At 36.0% G+C, this 16,370-nt stretch overlaps 2 protein-coding genes across 9 annotated transcripts in view; one reads left to right on the plus strand and one right to left on the minus strand.

The window, feature by feature from the left end:
- Positions 1-16,370, minus strand: part of LOC136033112 (phospholipid-transporting ATPase ABCA3-like) — a 177,832-nt gene that overhangs the window by 154,244 nt on the left and 7,218 nt on the right. The window contains exon 1 of one of the 3 annotated variants that reach the window (XM_065713739.1): positions 8,852-8,945. The exons of 1 other annotated variant lie outside the window; for it this stretch is intronic. The gene's annotated coding sequence lies outside the window, so the exon portion shown is untranslated. Of the gene's footprint in view, positions 1-8,851; positions 8,946-16,370 lie in introns of those variants that run through there. One more of the 3 variants, XM_065713740.1, reaches the window with a different exon arrangement.
- The window catches only part of LOC136033115 (uncharacterized), a 104,931-nt gene that overhangs the window by 85,038 nt on the left and 3,523 nt on the right, over positions 1-16,370 (plus strand). For 2 of the 6 annotated variants that reach the window (XR_010618854.1, XR_010618855.1), the window contains one exon: positions 3,151-3,315. The exons of 1 other annotated variant lie outside the window; for it this stretch is intronic. Coding sequence is in view for 2 of the 5 variants with exons in the window: in XM_065713744.1 (XP_065569816.1) it covers positions 2,673-3,315 (643 nt within the window). In the remaining 3 variants the exon portion in view is untranslated. Of the gene's footprint in view, positions 1-1,135; positions 3,316-7,177; positions 7,730-16,370 lie in introns of those variants that run through there. 3 more of the 6 variants (XM_065713744.1, XM_065713743.1, XR_010618857.1) reach the window with 3 other exon arrangements.

The raw sequence follows: 16,370 nt of genomic DNA on the forward strand, positions 1-16,370 counted from the left end.
AAGAATGTTGTATATTCGCAAGTTTTACGCAGTTAATTTGTATTGTATCTATCTATCTATCTATCTATATAAAAACGAGTTGTGTGTATGCATGTTTGTTTGTTTGTAAAAAGAGCGTTTGCATATGACGTCATTATTAGTACATATGGCTTTGTATATGCACAGACAATGGGAAAGTCAAGAATGTTGTATATTCACAATTTTTATGTAGTTTAACTCCTGCAGACGAAATAAATGCTTGCCTGAAAAATTCTAATTTATGGGCACACGTAAAAATATTAAAATTAACTACAAATATGCGTGTCCGATTGCAAAACGATGACTCTGGTCAAACATTTTCAGATCAATTGCTGGCAATTGGAAACGGAAAGCTCCCAGTAGTGGGAAAGCCAAGAATGTTGTATATTCGCAATTTTTACGTAGTTTGAAACACATATATAAATCTATCTATATTCACAGGTGGGACACAGGGACACAACTACAATGGCGCGTAACTAATATGGCGCGTAATGACTTACGCGCGCGGGGGGGCTTGGGGGGGGGGGGCGCGAAGCGCCCCACCAACTAGGTGTTGGGGTGGCGCGAAGCGCCACCCCAACAGCTAGTCAATAAATAAATCTTAAAACGAGTGAAGTTTAAATTCAATATGAAAATCAAAACGAACAGAAATTGTACAAAGAATTATAGCAAACAAACAAACAATAGGTATTAATATAATTGAATCAATGAATCTTAAAACAAGTGAAACTGAAATTGAACATGCAAATCAAGCTTGAAACAAACAAGAACCACTACAAAGAAAGTTTGGATTTTGCCTCTTTCTCTCACTGTAAAAGTCAAAAACCTTCTGGGTCAATGCCGCTTTACTGAAAAATATACGTGTCTTGAACTGTCTTGGAAAGTGAAAATAAAATAAAATTAAATATTTGATATATAATGATATTAATTGTTGACAGACAATCAGTAAAATATTTTATTTCACTGTAATTTCTATTTTAATTTTCAATGCTGTAATAGCTGGAAAAGAAAAATTTCTGTGAATGATTTGTTTTCAGGGAATCACCAATGACGCAGTAGGCTTTAAACTTTTACGGTTATAGAAAGAACAGTATCAAAACTCTTGTTTGTAGTGAAACTATATTTGTCTTGAACAGTTTTGAAAGAACTATAAAATTAAACTGAATATTTGATGTATTCAGTTCAATATAAGCAACATATAAGTTGTTGAAAGCTCACCATTTCAAAATTTAGCAATTTAATGATTATATTTATTTTCAGTGCTGTAACAAGTACACATGAAATTGTTTGTAATATAGCTGGTTTTCAGTGATTTTTCTTCGTTTTCGTTGTTGTCGTTTGGCATTTGACCTGTGAGCATCGATAAAATTTTGAAGCAGGATTAAAGTTTGGAATAAATTACGTTTGAAATACAGTGACGATCAGTGATTATTGAAGTTTCGCAATAAGTGAAATAGATACGCAATAAGGAAGGCTTGGATTGTTGGATGATTTGTTGGATGTCGGAGTACGGTGGGAAATAAGCCAGGCAGGTCCCGTCGGGCCACTGACCACAAAGTGATTGCCACTGCTTGTGTGGGCCTGTCCCTATTTGAGATAAGTAAATTTTAATTAATTTTAAATAACGAAAATTTCTGTTCAACAGGAAACAAATCTGGATATTTTAGAGCGTCTGAAAAATATAGAAAAACAACTTGGGGGCCTTTCTAAGCTCGCGTCGATAGCGGAAGAACTGCAAATCATATCCTCCCAAATAAAAAAAAAATGAGGCGTCGCAATCGAAAACCACGGAGGACATCCAGAAAATAAAAGAAAAGATAGACGAATTGCAGAGGCGCGGAGAGTGGTTAGAAAAAGAAGCAAAACAGTCGAACTTGATTTTTTATAATTTTAAACCCCTAAACCCACCTAGGGGATCACTTGCGGAGGAAATCAGTGAGGTCATTTCCGGCTGTTTGCCACAGACTGAGATCAGGAGATGGGACATAAATGACGCATTCCGCTTGAACACTTAGAAACAAGGATCCGTCCAGTTTTAGTGAAGTTCACAACCAAATATTTGCGAGATTTTGCGAAACTCAGTTCGCTTCCAGAGTTGCGGTATCTCCCTAGCTCCGGATTATACACGGGCCGAGAGAATTGCTCGCAACGCTCTGAAACCACTTTTGCAGAAAGCAATCAAAGAGGACCGTGAGGTGAAATTCAGGGGCCCTCGTTTATTTGTAGACGGTGAATTGTTCACGTTTGAACATGAATCAGGAAAAATTAGAAATAATGGAAGAAATAAAGCAAAAGAACTAGCGCGATCTCAAGTGCAAGAGTACACTGGATCTAACGCGGAAATGGAAAGCGAAGGTGGTGATCAAATGTCCGAGGTAAACTCGGATATTCGTAGCGGTAGTCTCACACACGACCAGGCTATTAGCCAGGCAGACGGTAAAAAAACTGGAGTGAGCGGAGCCACGAGTAAACGAGGTTTAGAAGAGATAATCAGCCCCGAAGATCGTCACAGGCAGGATCGTCGGAACGTAACTCGTGATCCACCAAATCGAGGCCTTGGTTGAGAACCCCCACGCCGCTCACTCAGAAATAGACGAAGGAGCCCTTTCAATTTTGAGGAATAGGAAGTAGGCCGTGTACAACAAATTCAGTTTATGACATGGAACGTCCAAGGCCTAATGAGTAAAAAACAACAGTGTCTAAATGAGTCTTTTCTGAAGTGTGATGTAACATGTTTAATTGAGACATGGACCCCGCCTTCGGAGGATCTGTCGGTTAAAGATTACACATTTTTCCGTGCTGACCGGCAAATTTCCCGTAATGTACGTTTTTACGGCGGAGTCGCGGTTTTTGTGAAAAAGCAGAGTTTCGAAGTTTGTCATAGAATAAAAAGTAAATCTGAGAACATTATTTGGTTAAACCTTAAGCGTCATGATGGATCAAAGATTGTCCTGGGTTGCATATATGTTGCTCCACAGAATAGTAGTTATATGAAAGAAGATACGTGGACTTTGATTGAAAATGAGTTGGAATATTTACAGAGAAAATATAGTGAAGAGTTTTTTGTTTTGATGGGTGATTTTAATGCTTATACGTCAGAAGAACCAGAAATTCCTCTTGTTTCTCTTTCAGGAAAGGTTTTGACGTCACTGAGGATTCCAGAGAGCTACAAAATTCCAAGGAGGAGCCAAGATGTAAAAAGAAAAGTTAACCAATGGGGAAGGAGGTTGTTGGGCATTTGCAGAGAATTTGGTCTAGTCACTGAAAATGGAAGGTTTGGAAATGATGCGGGACGCGGTGAGTTTACTTGCATTTCCGGAACGAATTTTGGTGTCATTGATTATGTTTTGGTGGACAGTAGGCTCGCACCTAAATCCCTAAACCTTGAGGTAGTGCATTTTGCTGGTTCTGACCATTTTCCATTAATATTTTGTTTTCATTCGACAAATATTAGTAAAAATCAGCGGAAAAGAAAAAAAACTAAAGTATCAGACATTTGGGACAGGAACGAGTAGCACTGGCTTGGTAAAATCAAGAATACAATGTGAGTGGGTGGAGAAAGATGTAACCCGAATAAAAGATTGTTTTCGCTCGGAGCCGATGGTTCAACACTTGAATGCCCTAGCATGTGAGATTGAGGAAAATACGGGAAATGTAAATGAAATTTCTTCAAAATTTGCCGAGCTGATACGGAGTCCTTTACTTGAAAAAATGAAAAAAAAAGGGAAACAAAAAACCACGTTCTTCGACAATGAATGTGAACGGAAAAAAGAAGAATTAAATCACATGCTAGAATATGTTAAAAAATCCAAAAAGGAAACTGAGAAACTGGAATTGCTCCGACAGTATAGAAGTAAAAGAAAAGAATATAAACTAATGATAAAAATGAAGAAACTAGAGTTTCGATGGCGGGAACAAAATGAACTTGCGCATTTCTATAAGACAAATGATTTCCGGGAATTCTGGAAAAGAGTTTCATAAAAAAAAATGACTGCTCCCAAATGTATTCCGCAGGAAGACGAGTGGCCCCCCTTCTTTGAGAAACTAGAAGCAGGTACAGCATCTGGCACACAACAGCCCCCACCCGATTTCGAAAAACTGGCAGAAGAAGTCGGAACCCCCTCTTGTGACCACACTGAATACCCCCTACTGGAAGAAGATTATCACCTTTGCCGCCAAATCCAGCGGGAAGAAGTAGAAGATGCCATAAAACAAACTAGAGGTGGGTCTGCGTCAGGACCAGATGGAATTCCAGCAAAGGCTTGGAACGTACTACAAGTAGGTTTATTACCTCTGCTTCTGGGGTTGTATAACTTGGTTATGAAAGAAAAAAAGTGGCCTGATCCTTGGAAGATATCTGTAGTTATCCCACTATTTAAGAAAGGTGATGCAAGTTTGTGCGAGAATTACCGACCAATCAGCTTAGGAAACTGTCTTGGAAAAATTTTGGATAAAATCTTAAACAAAAGGCTGGAACTATGGCTGGATGAGAGGCAAATTCTGAGAGAAGAGCAAGCCGGTTTTCGTAAAGGATACTCACCATCCGATCGAATGTTTGCTCTAAATGCATTGATTAGTAAGTATTGCAAGGGAAACGGAAAGTTGTACGTGGCTTTTCTTGATTTAAGTAGAGCATTTGACAATGTTGACCGTATAATTCTGTTTAGACCGCTTTTAGGAACAGGAATTCCGTCACCCTTTTTAAGGGTTCTTCTCTCGATGTATTGTTTGACCAGAAATGTGGTAAAGATATCAGGAAGCGGTATATCTAGAGTTTTTTTTAATGTAAAAGGAGTAAAACAGGGTAGTACCCTATCACCGAAACTTTTTGCTATTTTTATAAATGATCTTGCCGAATACCTTGAAAAAAGGTGGGTGCCAGTTGTACACCTTGGAAATAAAGTATTATCATTACTATTATTTGCCGATGATATTGCCTTGTTCGCCAGATCCAATTCGGAGCTACAAACTCTGTTAGATTTAACAGCTGAATATTTAGAGGAAAAGAAACTGGAAATTAACAAAAAAAGACAGAGGTGATGATTTTTTGCCGTAGACAATCAACAGGAAATAAAGATGAAGAAAGTTTTAATTTGAATGGTGAAGCTGTGAAGGTTGTGTCTCAGGCAATATATTTAGGATTCCATCTAACATCGAACGGAAGATGGAGCAATCATATTTCGAAGATGGCAAATCGAGGAAAAGCAGCAATGGCAACGCTTTTCAGGAACAGTAATTTGACGGGAATAGGTGACTTAAAGATGCAAAAAAACGTGTTCAACTCAAAAATAAGGCCAATCCTCCACTATGGAGGGGAAGTATGGGGCCTAGAAGTGACAAATTCATTAGAAACTCTACAGCTACAATATTATAAACGAATGCTCGGTCTGCACGCCACAACTCACACACTTTTCATCAAGGGAGATTTGGGACTTTTCTCCATGAGAAAACATAGACAGATCCAATTAATTAAGTTTTGGCTGAAAATACTGCAATGTCCCTCCTCAAGACTCATCAGAGCAGCGTATGATGAATTACTTACCCTGGGACAAAAATCGTCATGGCCCTTCCATGTCAAAAAACTATTGGACAGCACAAGTCCATCGTATGCATGGAATGGAGGAGAGGGCCCAATCTCAGATCAAAAAGCCTTTCTCTCAGAGATCCAAACAAGGCTGGAAGACCAAGAAATTCAGAAATAGTGGAATGACCTTAGCCAGTCGGAAAGCTTAAGTTCTTACTATAAGGTGAAAAAAAATTATGGTGAAGAGTTATATTTTAAATTAGGGATTCCAAAAGAATCCCTGAGGTCTTGGATGCAGGTGCGAGCAAACTGTCTCCCTCTTCACAGTATTTGGAAAAATAGGTGTCACCCGGAAATACGGTATACTTGTCCAATTTGCGGTGATCTTGATGGGCTAGACCATTTTCTTTTCAGGTGTCAGGTGCTAAATGAGTTAAGAGGGAGCTTTCTTGGGGTGGATGGTCGTGAGCCCCTTCTTGGAACTTCGAAGTCGACGTCGAAAATAAATATAGTAGCAGTGGCAAATTTTGTCCGGAAGGGTCTTGTTATTCGAAAGTCGATTGTTACATAATTTAGTTTGTTTGTTGTTATATATGTATGTATACGGCCTGAAAAATGGCTTTAAATACAGTCATTCATTCATTCATATTCAATTTAAGTTTTGCTCGCTTTAAGATTTATTAATTCATTTATATTAGTACCTATTGTAGGTTTATTTGCTACGATTGCTTATTTAATTTCCGGTCGTTTTAAGCTTGATTTGCATGTTCAACTTAAGCTTTACTCGTTTTAAGATTTGTCTATTCATTTACATTAGTACCTCTTGTATTTTTTTTTTGGTATAATTGTTTATTTAATTTCTGTTTGTTTTTGTTTTCATTTATTCTTTAATAGTAATTTCTGGTCGTTTTTAGTTTGAGTTATTGTAGGTTTCTATTTCGTCTGACCTTAAGTTTCATTTGGCCCTTATTTTTCTTTAAAACTTCTTTATGGGAATTTTTTTTTGTTAATATTAAGAAAATATTAATGGATTTTGCACCCGTATGACTAATCGTATTTCAAACAGTAAGCTCTATAGAAATCGTGGTTCTATCCTGGTTTCTAGGGGCATAATGAGAGAAAGGCTGAGATTTCTAGGACAGATTTTGCGAATTATGGATGACGGATTCCCAACGATTTTCTTTTTTTTTGTCAAATATCGAGGGCCAAACAATAAGCAGGCCGTCCCCTGTGAGGTGTGAAGAGGGTTCAAGAAAGGAAATAAAAAAAATCTGGGAGTTCTTGGGAGAGTATGAAGAGCTCGCAGTTCTCTTCATTTTGAGTTTGAACCTTGTTCTCTACTTCGTAAAGAAAAAGAAATAAACACCAAAAATGTAATGTACGAAAAAAAATAATTGAAGAAAAAACGGGTTTAATTTCTTATAAAGCAGTGACAACACAATAAAATAAAAAACTACACTTTAGCTAACCAAAAAATAAAAATACTCCGGTTATTTTTGGTTAGCTAAAGTGTAGTTTTTTATTTTATTTTGTTGTCACTGCTTTATAAGAAATTAAACCCGTTTTTTCTTCAATTATTTTTTTTCGTAAATGGAAAAGAAGTGTGGTCTAAGAAATTAAAAATGTAATGTAATTTCAGTAAAAAGAGGCTTGACCATTAGCGTCTGGCTGACAAAGGATTCTTGTGAGAGTGGTTATATTACATTAGTTATTAATCGATTTGAGCTTACAGCGCACTCAATTTTCTTTTCTTTAGCCTACTGGTTGAAAAAATCTCTTTGAAAGTCAATTTTTTCAACACTTTCTTTGAATAATTATCACATTGGATGGGGAGCTCACAATTTTCAGATTTTAAAAATTGTCAAAATAAGCCAAACATATTCTAAGCTAAAAATGTAATATTTTATCAATATGAGAACCGTGCTCACAAATAACATATAAATGTCAGGCAATCATTTTTCGATGACATCTCTTCTTAATCCTGGTCTGCATTGATTTTCTTAACCTCAATATTTTACTAAAGAGTTAGTAAATACAGCTCTCCATTAAGATTTTATTTCGTTGGGTCGAAGAACCATGGTAACATTGTTGATACTAGGCTTTCACTAATGGTTACCTGTGAAAAATAACACTGCATTTCATTGTCTATTCTTAGTTCCTTGTCAGTACGGAAATTTTCAACAAGTGGTAAGTCAGCTTTTTAAAATTTACAATGTTTAATCGAGTAAATACGGGATGAGGCTCGTCTCCAGTACTTTCAGTTAGTGGGGTTCAAGGGCTTGTCATTTGGGGGAGAAGGAGTAAATAAGCGTAGTAAAGGTATTTTTAGCCATCAATGAACTGAGAAGGTCTAAAAGAAATCTATTTCGCAGAATCTAGGGAGAAAGGGTGCTCTCTTCCCCTAGGTAACAACAAATGTGGCTATAGAGCAGGGGAATCGTATAATGTTAGAACATCTTTTTTGCCCCTTCTCTTGCATTCTATTATTATTAAGAAGAAAGAAGGGAACAGTTCTGGGAATTTCGCTCGTTCTCAAGATTTTGACACAATGGGCGGAGGGCTCATCATTTTGAGGGTGAGAGGAGGCTTTTTTGTTTCCAGATGATAATTTTTTCCGTGACGTATATAGTGTTATCCCATTTTATTACTATTATTATTGCTCTAGCTATAGATGTTGTGATTAATTACAGTTTTATAAAGATTACTTAATGAACTCTCTTTCTTTATGTTTATTTTTTTAATTTCTCCATTTATACTAAACAAATGCATTACATGTTAAAAGATGGATTACCTTTTGGTAAGAAATGTGATTCAGATTATTGGTGGATGATTTAAGTCTTCAGAAAAGAATGAAACGGGTGGTTTGGCGGGGGGGGGGGCGGTGGCACTAGGGTCTTTAGAAACTTATTTTCCAGTCATTCCAGATTTACCCTGAAGCTGTTAAGCTGCTAAGAATCAGATTATGAAGAGATAACGTCTAAATAGATATCCATGTTTTCTATGGGATTCTGGAAAGGAATTAATCCGAAGTTCAGAAATAACAATTAATCAACGTAATTAGCACAGGAAATTGCGCTTGCGCTTGCTTGTACTTGCGACGAGGTGCATGCTCTTCAGCCTACCTTTTCGCCAACAATTGATGAAATTTCACTTTTTGGATCGTTTTTACAACGACAAGTAGCAAGCAGGTCACCCAGCCTGAATGAGCGGCACCTTGGAATGAACCCCAGGCACCGTAATGCCAAGCAGAGTTCGATTGACAGTAGATAAAATAAGCTGAATTAAAATAAATCTAGTCGAAATACTCACCCATAGTTAGGATACTAAAATTAAAATTTTAACCCAGAATTGACAAATAAAACGTACGGAAAAACTAAAACTGAACTACAACTGGTTAAAAATCATATGCGCATTATTTCAAAATTAAATAAAAAAAAACTAGTTTTTTTAACTGAAAGTAAGGAGCGACATTAAAACTTAAAACGAACAAAAATTACTCCGTATATGAAATGGGTTGTCCCCTCCGCAGTCCCTCGCTCTTTACGCTAAAGTTTGACTCTTTGCCACAATTCTACTTTTTAAAACAATTAAAAACTTTAGCGTAAAGAGCGTGGGACTGCGGAGGGGACAACCCATTTCATATACGGAGTAATTTCTGTTCGTTTTAAGTTTTAATGTCGCTCCTTACTTTCAGTTAAAAAAACTAGTTTTTTTTTTATTTAATTTCTGAACGTTTTTGAATTAATGCATGTTTGATTTTGGCTCTCCGCACATAAATTATTGAAATGAAATTAGTATATTAATTTTTTTTTTTTTGGCTAAATGGCTTTCTCTTAGTTTTGATCAAACGATTTTGAGAAATAAGGGGTGGGGAAGGAGGCCTAGCTGCCCTCCAATTTTTCGGTTACTTAAAAAGGCTACTAGAACTTTTAATATTCAACGAACGTTTTTATTAGTAAAAAATATACGTAACTTAAGAATTAACTTACGTAACAAACTTTTATATTCTTATATTTTTATTATGTGTACGAGGGGGTTTGTACCCTCGTTAATACCTTGCTCTTTACACTAAATCGTAAGTTTTGTCCCAATTCTTTAAGAATGACCCCTGAATCAAAAAGGCCGTAGAATAAATAGTTGAAATCACTAAAAATATCTTAGCATAAAGAGCGAGGTATTTATCTCCTCCTAAATACCTCGCTCTTTATGCTAAAGTATTTTTAGAACCCCTCATATGCGTAATAATCTCTGTTCGTTTTAAATTTCAATGCTATTCCTTACTTTCATTTGAAAAAACGTTTTCATGTTTATTTTTTCATTGTTTTTTTATAGTAATGCTAGAAAATCCTGCGCCCTTTTCATTGAATTTTTCTTCCCCCATGACATATTCCTCAAAGGAAAGATCCTCCCACAAAACCCTCTCCCATCAACCCCACCCCCCAAACCAAAAAATCCCCATGAAAACGTCTGTACACTTCCCAATAACCATTACTATATGTAAACATAGGTCAAAGTTTGTAACTTGCAGCCCCTCCCTCAGGGATTGTGGGGGATTAAGTCATTCCCAAAGACATAGTAATTATGGTTTTTGACTATGCTGAACAAAATGGCTATCTTAAAATTTTAATATGTTGACTTTTGAAAAAAATGAGCATGGGAGGGGGCCTATTTGCCCTCCAATTTTTTTGGTCACTTAAAAAGGACACTAGAACTTTTCATTTCCGTTAGAATGAGCCCTCTCGCGACATTCTAGGACCACTTGGTCGATAAGATGACCCCTGGAAAAAAAAAATAAAAAACAAATAAACACGCACCCGTGATTTGTCTTCTGGCAAGAAATACAAAATTCCACATTTTTTAGATAGGAGCTTGAAATTTTTGCTATAGAGTTCTCTGATATACCGAATGCGATAATGTGATTTTCGTTAAGATTCTATGACTTTTAGGGGATGTTTCCCCCTTTTTTTCCAAAATAGGACAAATTTTCTCAAGCTCGTAACTTTTGATGACAAAGACTAAATAAATTGAAACTTATATATTTAGAATCAGCATAAAAATTCGATTCTTTTGATGTATCTTTTAGCATCAAAATTCCGTTTTTTAGAATTTCGTTTACTATTGAGCCGGGTCGCCCCTTACTACAGTTCCTTACCACGAACTGTTTGAAAAGAAAATAATTCGGTATTTCGGGGCTTCTGACATTATTACTCCTTTGCGGAAGTTAGGCTCAAAATTGAAAAAGGATTATATTTTTTCTCAGGGCCCCTTCCACCTCTTAGTTCGTTTATTTTCCCGTTAGTTTTCACCTGTTTTCGCTTTATAGTTGTGTTATCTCTTAGCAGTTCTTTCGTTAGTTGAGTTATGGTTGTGGTATATATGTTTTATCGCTCGTATAGTTGTGTTATTTTCAAATTATACTCCATAATAGAGAGGCTCTGAACACCCAGCATTGTATGTTAAGCTCTTAATTTGACGTTTTTTTCTAACGTGACCACATTCGTCCTGCGCCCTTTTCATTGAATTTTTTCCCCCATGGCATATTTCTCCAAGGAAAGATCCTCCCACATAGCCCCCTCCCTCAACCCTACCCCCAAAACCAAAAAAAATCCCCCTGAAAACGTCTGTACACTTCCCAATAACCATTATTATATGTAAACACTGGTTGAAGTTTGTAACTTGCAACCCCTCCCCCAGGGACTGTGGGGGAGTAAGTCATCCCCAAAAACATAGTTATTATGATTTTTGACTATGCTAAACAAAATGGCTATCTCAAAATTTTGATCCGTTGACTTTGGGAAACAAATGAGCGTGGGAGGGGGCCTAGATGCCCTCCAATTTTTTTGGTCACTTAAAAAGGGCACTAGAACTTTTCATTTCCGTTAGAATGAGCCCTCTTGCGACATTCTAGGACCACTTGGTCGATACGATGACCCCTGGGGAAAAAAAAAAAACAAAAAACAAAAAACAAACAAACAAATAAACACGCACCCGTGATTTGTCTTCTGGCAAAAAATGCAAAATTCCACATTTTTGTAGATAGGAGCTTGAAACTTCTACAGTAGAGTTCTCTGATACGCTGAATCTGATGGTGTCATTTTTGTTAAGATCCTACGACTTTTAGGGGGTGTTTTCCCCTATTTTTCCAAATAAGGGAAATTTTCTCAGGCTTAACTTTTGATGGCTAAGACTAAACTTGATGAAACTTATATATTTAAAATCAGCATTAAAATGCGATTCTTTTGATATAGCTATTGATATCAAAATTCAATTTTTTAGAGTTTTGGTTCCTATTGAGCCGGATCGCTCCTTACTACAGTTCGTTACCACGAACTGTTTGATGAAATCTTGATTCACTTCGCATTTTTCTCTCCAGGCGATCTCAAGTATTTCTGTTACCAGAGATAGTGCTTACATAACCTATTTAAAAAAAACTAAAAGTTTTTTTACCACAATTAAAAAGCGTTTAAAACTTACAATGAGCAAAGAGTAAAAGGCATTAGATGGGACTGCTACTGCCTTCTAAGCATCCTCGAGCATACTTCGCTCCACATTTAAAACTTAAAGGAATTGGTACGATGCAGGATATATAAATTACATCTACAATTCAAATCCAATACAGGTCTTTTTTTAGTATTTTATTTTAAATGGGTGTAGTTTCTTTATAATGCGGGGCAATTTTTGCTGTTTTTAAGTTTTAATTGATTTTTACTTGCGAAGAAAACACTTTTGGCACTATTTTATGATTTTTTTTCAAATTCAAAATATTTAAAAGCGGACAAAAAGTATTATCTTCTTTGCGGCATTTATCCTATTTACCCAGGTCTACGAATCCTAGGCCAGACCTGAATACACAGAGATTTCCACGTGCTTTCCAATATTTTTCACATAACCCATATGTATTAACGGTTTTCAAATTTGTTTTTGCCCTTCCCAAAGCCTTGATTATCATTCGAACGACTTAAATACATATCTACTCTAAGCCCCACAGCATATAGTTAAATATAAGTATGTCTTTCTCTATACATCAGTGACTTGAATAAACCTCTAAACTTCAAAATTATCTGGAACGAAAGCGTCAAATATATAGACTTGTCAAACAGTTCGTGGTAACGAACTGTAGTAAGGAGCGACCCAGCTCAATAGTAACCGAAACTCTTAAAAACGAATTTTGATACCAGTAGTTACATCAAAAGAATTTCATTTTAATGTTGATTTTAAATATATAAGTTTCATCAAGTTTAGTCTTACCCATCAAAATTTATGAGCCTGAGAGAATTTGACACAAGACATTTGTATTTCTTGCCAAAAGACAGATCACGGATGCGTGTTTATTGGTTTGTTTTTTGTTTTTTGTTTTTTCACCAGGGGTGATCATATCGACCCAGTGGTCCTACAATGTTGCAAGAGGGCTCATTCTAACGAAAAATTAAAATTTCTAGTTCCCTTTTTAAGTGACCAAAAAAATTGGAGGGCACCTGGCCCCCTCCCACGCTCATTTTTTCCCAAAGTCACAGGATCAAAATTCTGAAATAGCCATTTTATTCAGTATAGTCAAAAACCTAAAAACTATGTCTTTTAGGATGACTTAATCGAACGCTTAATAAAAGCGTTCGTAAAATTAAAAGTTCTAGTGGCCTTTTTAAGTCACCAAAAAATTGTAGGATAACTAGGCCTACTCCCCGTTTTTTTTTTCTCAAAATCGTTCGATCAAAACTATGTGAAAGCCATTTAGCCAAAAAAAAATTAATATGCAAATTTCATTTTAATTATTGATGTGCGGAAGTATTTTTTAACTGAAAGTAAGGAGCGACATTAAAACTTAAAACGAACAAAAATTATTCTGTATATGAAAGGAGCCGTTCCCTCCTCAACACCCCAATCTTTACGTTAAAGTTCTTTACGGTTTTAAAAAGTAAAGTTGAGAGAATGAATCAAACTTTAGCGTAATGAGCGGGGCGTTGAGAAGGGAACAGCTCCTTTCATATACGGAGTAATTTCTGTTCGTATTAAGTTTTAATGTCGCTCCTTACTTTCAGTTAAAAAACGTCTTGTTTATTTTATCCTTAAATAGAGACGCGACCTCAAATCACTTGATATTAGTATCAACGCGCACAAAATAGGCCACAGAGGACCGTGAAATGGGCTGGGCTCAAAAAGCTAGGGAAACAGGCTTTAATTAAGCAATGACGAGTGTTTCTTATGAAGTTTTTTTTTATCTATAAAATTGGGTCATCCCTTTCGTTGAGTAAGGATGCCGTTTTAAAATAGCAACAAATTCTTAATGAATCATTTATAAAAATTTTAGTCTAAGTTAGCCTAAACTGATTGCTAATTAAGTTTGCTATTTCAAACAACCGAAAGGTGGCACAATAGAATCCAGGCTCAATTTCAGACTGAATACAACAATCTTTGCATGGTATTTTTACCTCTTCAAAAGGAAATAAAAAGACAGATTTAATATATTTTAAAAGCTGCTTTGCATAAAGATAATGCTTAATGTCAGGTGGGTATATCGTTCAGTCTCTAAAACCAGTTTTAAAAATCAGCAAAACGGAAAACGGAATTTGTCTCTTTATTTTCACAATGAAATTAAATATTGTTTACTTCGATGAGCATCCGTAGGTTTGAATACAATCACATATATTTGTATACGGAGGAGCTGCCTCCTCTTTAACCCCTCCTTGTGCCAAAGTCTGGCTTTTTGTCCCCAATTAAGTCTATCAAGTCTATATCAAGTCTAGTCCTACCCATCAAAAGTTACGAGCCTGAGAAAATTTGTCTTATTTTCGAAAAAAGGGGAAAACACCCCCTAAGAGCAATAGAATCTTAATGAAAATCACACACCATCAGATTCAGCATATCAGAGAGCCCTACTGCAGAGATTTCAAGCTCCTATTGCAAAAATGTGGGATTTTGTATTTTTTGCCAGAAAAAGGATCAACGGTGCGCGTTTATTTGTTTTTTTTTTCAGGGGTGATCGTTTCGACCTAGTGGTATTAGAATGTTGCTAGAAGGCTCATTCAAAAACAAATCAAAAGTTCTAGTGCCCTTTAAAGTGACCAAAAAATTTGAGGGCAACTAGGCGCCCTCCCACGCTCATTTTTCCCAAAGTCGCCGGATCAAAATTTTGAGATAGCCATTTTGTTCAACATAGTCGAAAAATTTAATAACTATGTCCTTGAAGACAACTTAATCCTCCACAGTCCCCAGGGGAAGGGCTGCAAGTTATGAACTTTGCCCATTGTTTACATATAGTACTAGTAGCAGGGAAGCATACAGACATTTTCAAGGGGGATTTTTTCTGGCGGGGGGGAGAGGGTTACATGGGAGGATCTTTCCATGGAGAAATTGTTTATAGGGGAAGAGAATTTCCATGTAGGGGTGCTGTATTTCCAGCATTATCTAAAAAAATCTGAAAATAAATTTAAAAAAAAATATTTTTTTCAACTGAAAGTAAGGAGCAACATTGAAACTTAAAACGAATAAAAATTTTTACGTATATGAGGGGGTTCACAGACGAATCCTAATATACTATAGACAAAAAACCGAATAACTATGTCGTTAAGAACGATTTAATCCCCCACAATCCCCGGGGGAAGAGCTGCAAGTTATGAACTTTGCCCATTGTTTGCATATAGCATTGGTTATTGGGAAGTTAAGAGACATTTTCAGGGTTTTTTTTTCTTCTGGGAGTTGGAGGGAGAGGTTTACTTGGGAGGATCTTTCCATGGAGGAATAGAATTTCCATGAAGGGAGCGCTGGATTTCCCAGCATTATTTAAAAAACAATCAGAAATTAAATTTAAAAAACAAGTTTTTTCAACTGAAAGTAAGAGCAACATTAAAATTTAATACCAACAAAAATTAATCTTATATGAGGGGGTTCGCCCCCTCTTCAATATCTCGCTCTTTACGCTAAAGTATTTTAAGTGATTTCAAAAGAGTTATTTATTCTAATTAAACAGCTTTTAAGATTCAGGTGGCATTCTTAAGTAATTGGAACAAAATTCGAGCTTTAGCGTGAAGAGCGAGCTATTGAGGAGGGGGTAAACCCTTCTTATTACGTATTTGAGGGAGTTTCTTCCCCTCTTCAGTACCTCGCTCTCTAGTTAGAATTTGTTAGAATTTGTTGAATAATGGCCGTTATAAACAATAATTTGTTTGTGTTATTTTTCGGTCTTATCTTAACATCTAATATTATCTAAAGCAGCTTCTTAATTATGACTAAATAAAAAAAGAAGTTTTTTAAATGAAAGTAAGGAGTGACATTAAAACTAAAACGAACAGAAATTACTCCGTATATGAAAGGGGCTTTTCCTTCTCAACGCCCCGCTCTTTACGCTAAAGTTTGACTTTTTCTCTTAACTCTACATTTTAAAACAGTAAAAAACTTTAGCGTAAAGAGCGGGGCGTTGAGAAGGAAAAGCCCCTTTCATATACGGAGTAATTTCTGTTCGTTTTAATGTCGCTCCTTACTTTCGTTTAAAAAACTTTTTTTTTTATTTAATTTCTGAACGTTTTTGAATCAAAGCATGTTTTGATTTTGGCTCTCCGCAGAGGAATAATTAAAACGAAATTTGTATATTTATTTTTTTTTTGGCTAAATGGCTTTTTCATAATTTTGATCGAATGATTTTGAGAAAAAAAGAGCGGGAGAGGAAGCCTAGTTGCCCTCCGATTTTCGGTTAATTAAAAAGGCAACTAGAACTTTTATTTTTTTGCGAATCTTTTTATAAGTAAAAGATATACGTAACTTATATATTAGCTTACGTAAAGAACTTTTGTATTCTCATGTTTTTATTACATATATGAGGGGGTTCGCCCCCTCG

The sequence above is a fragment of the Artemia franciscana genome, chromosome 11 (genome assembly GCF_032884065.1).
Source record: "Artemia franciscana chromosome 11, ASM3288406v1, whole genome shotgun sequence".
Lineage (NCBI taxonomy): Eukaryota > Metazoa > Arthropoda > Branchiopoda > Anostraca > Artemiidae > Artemia > Artemia franciscana.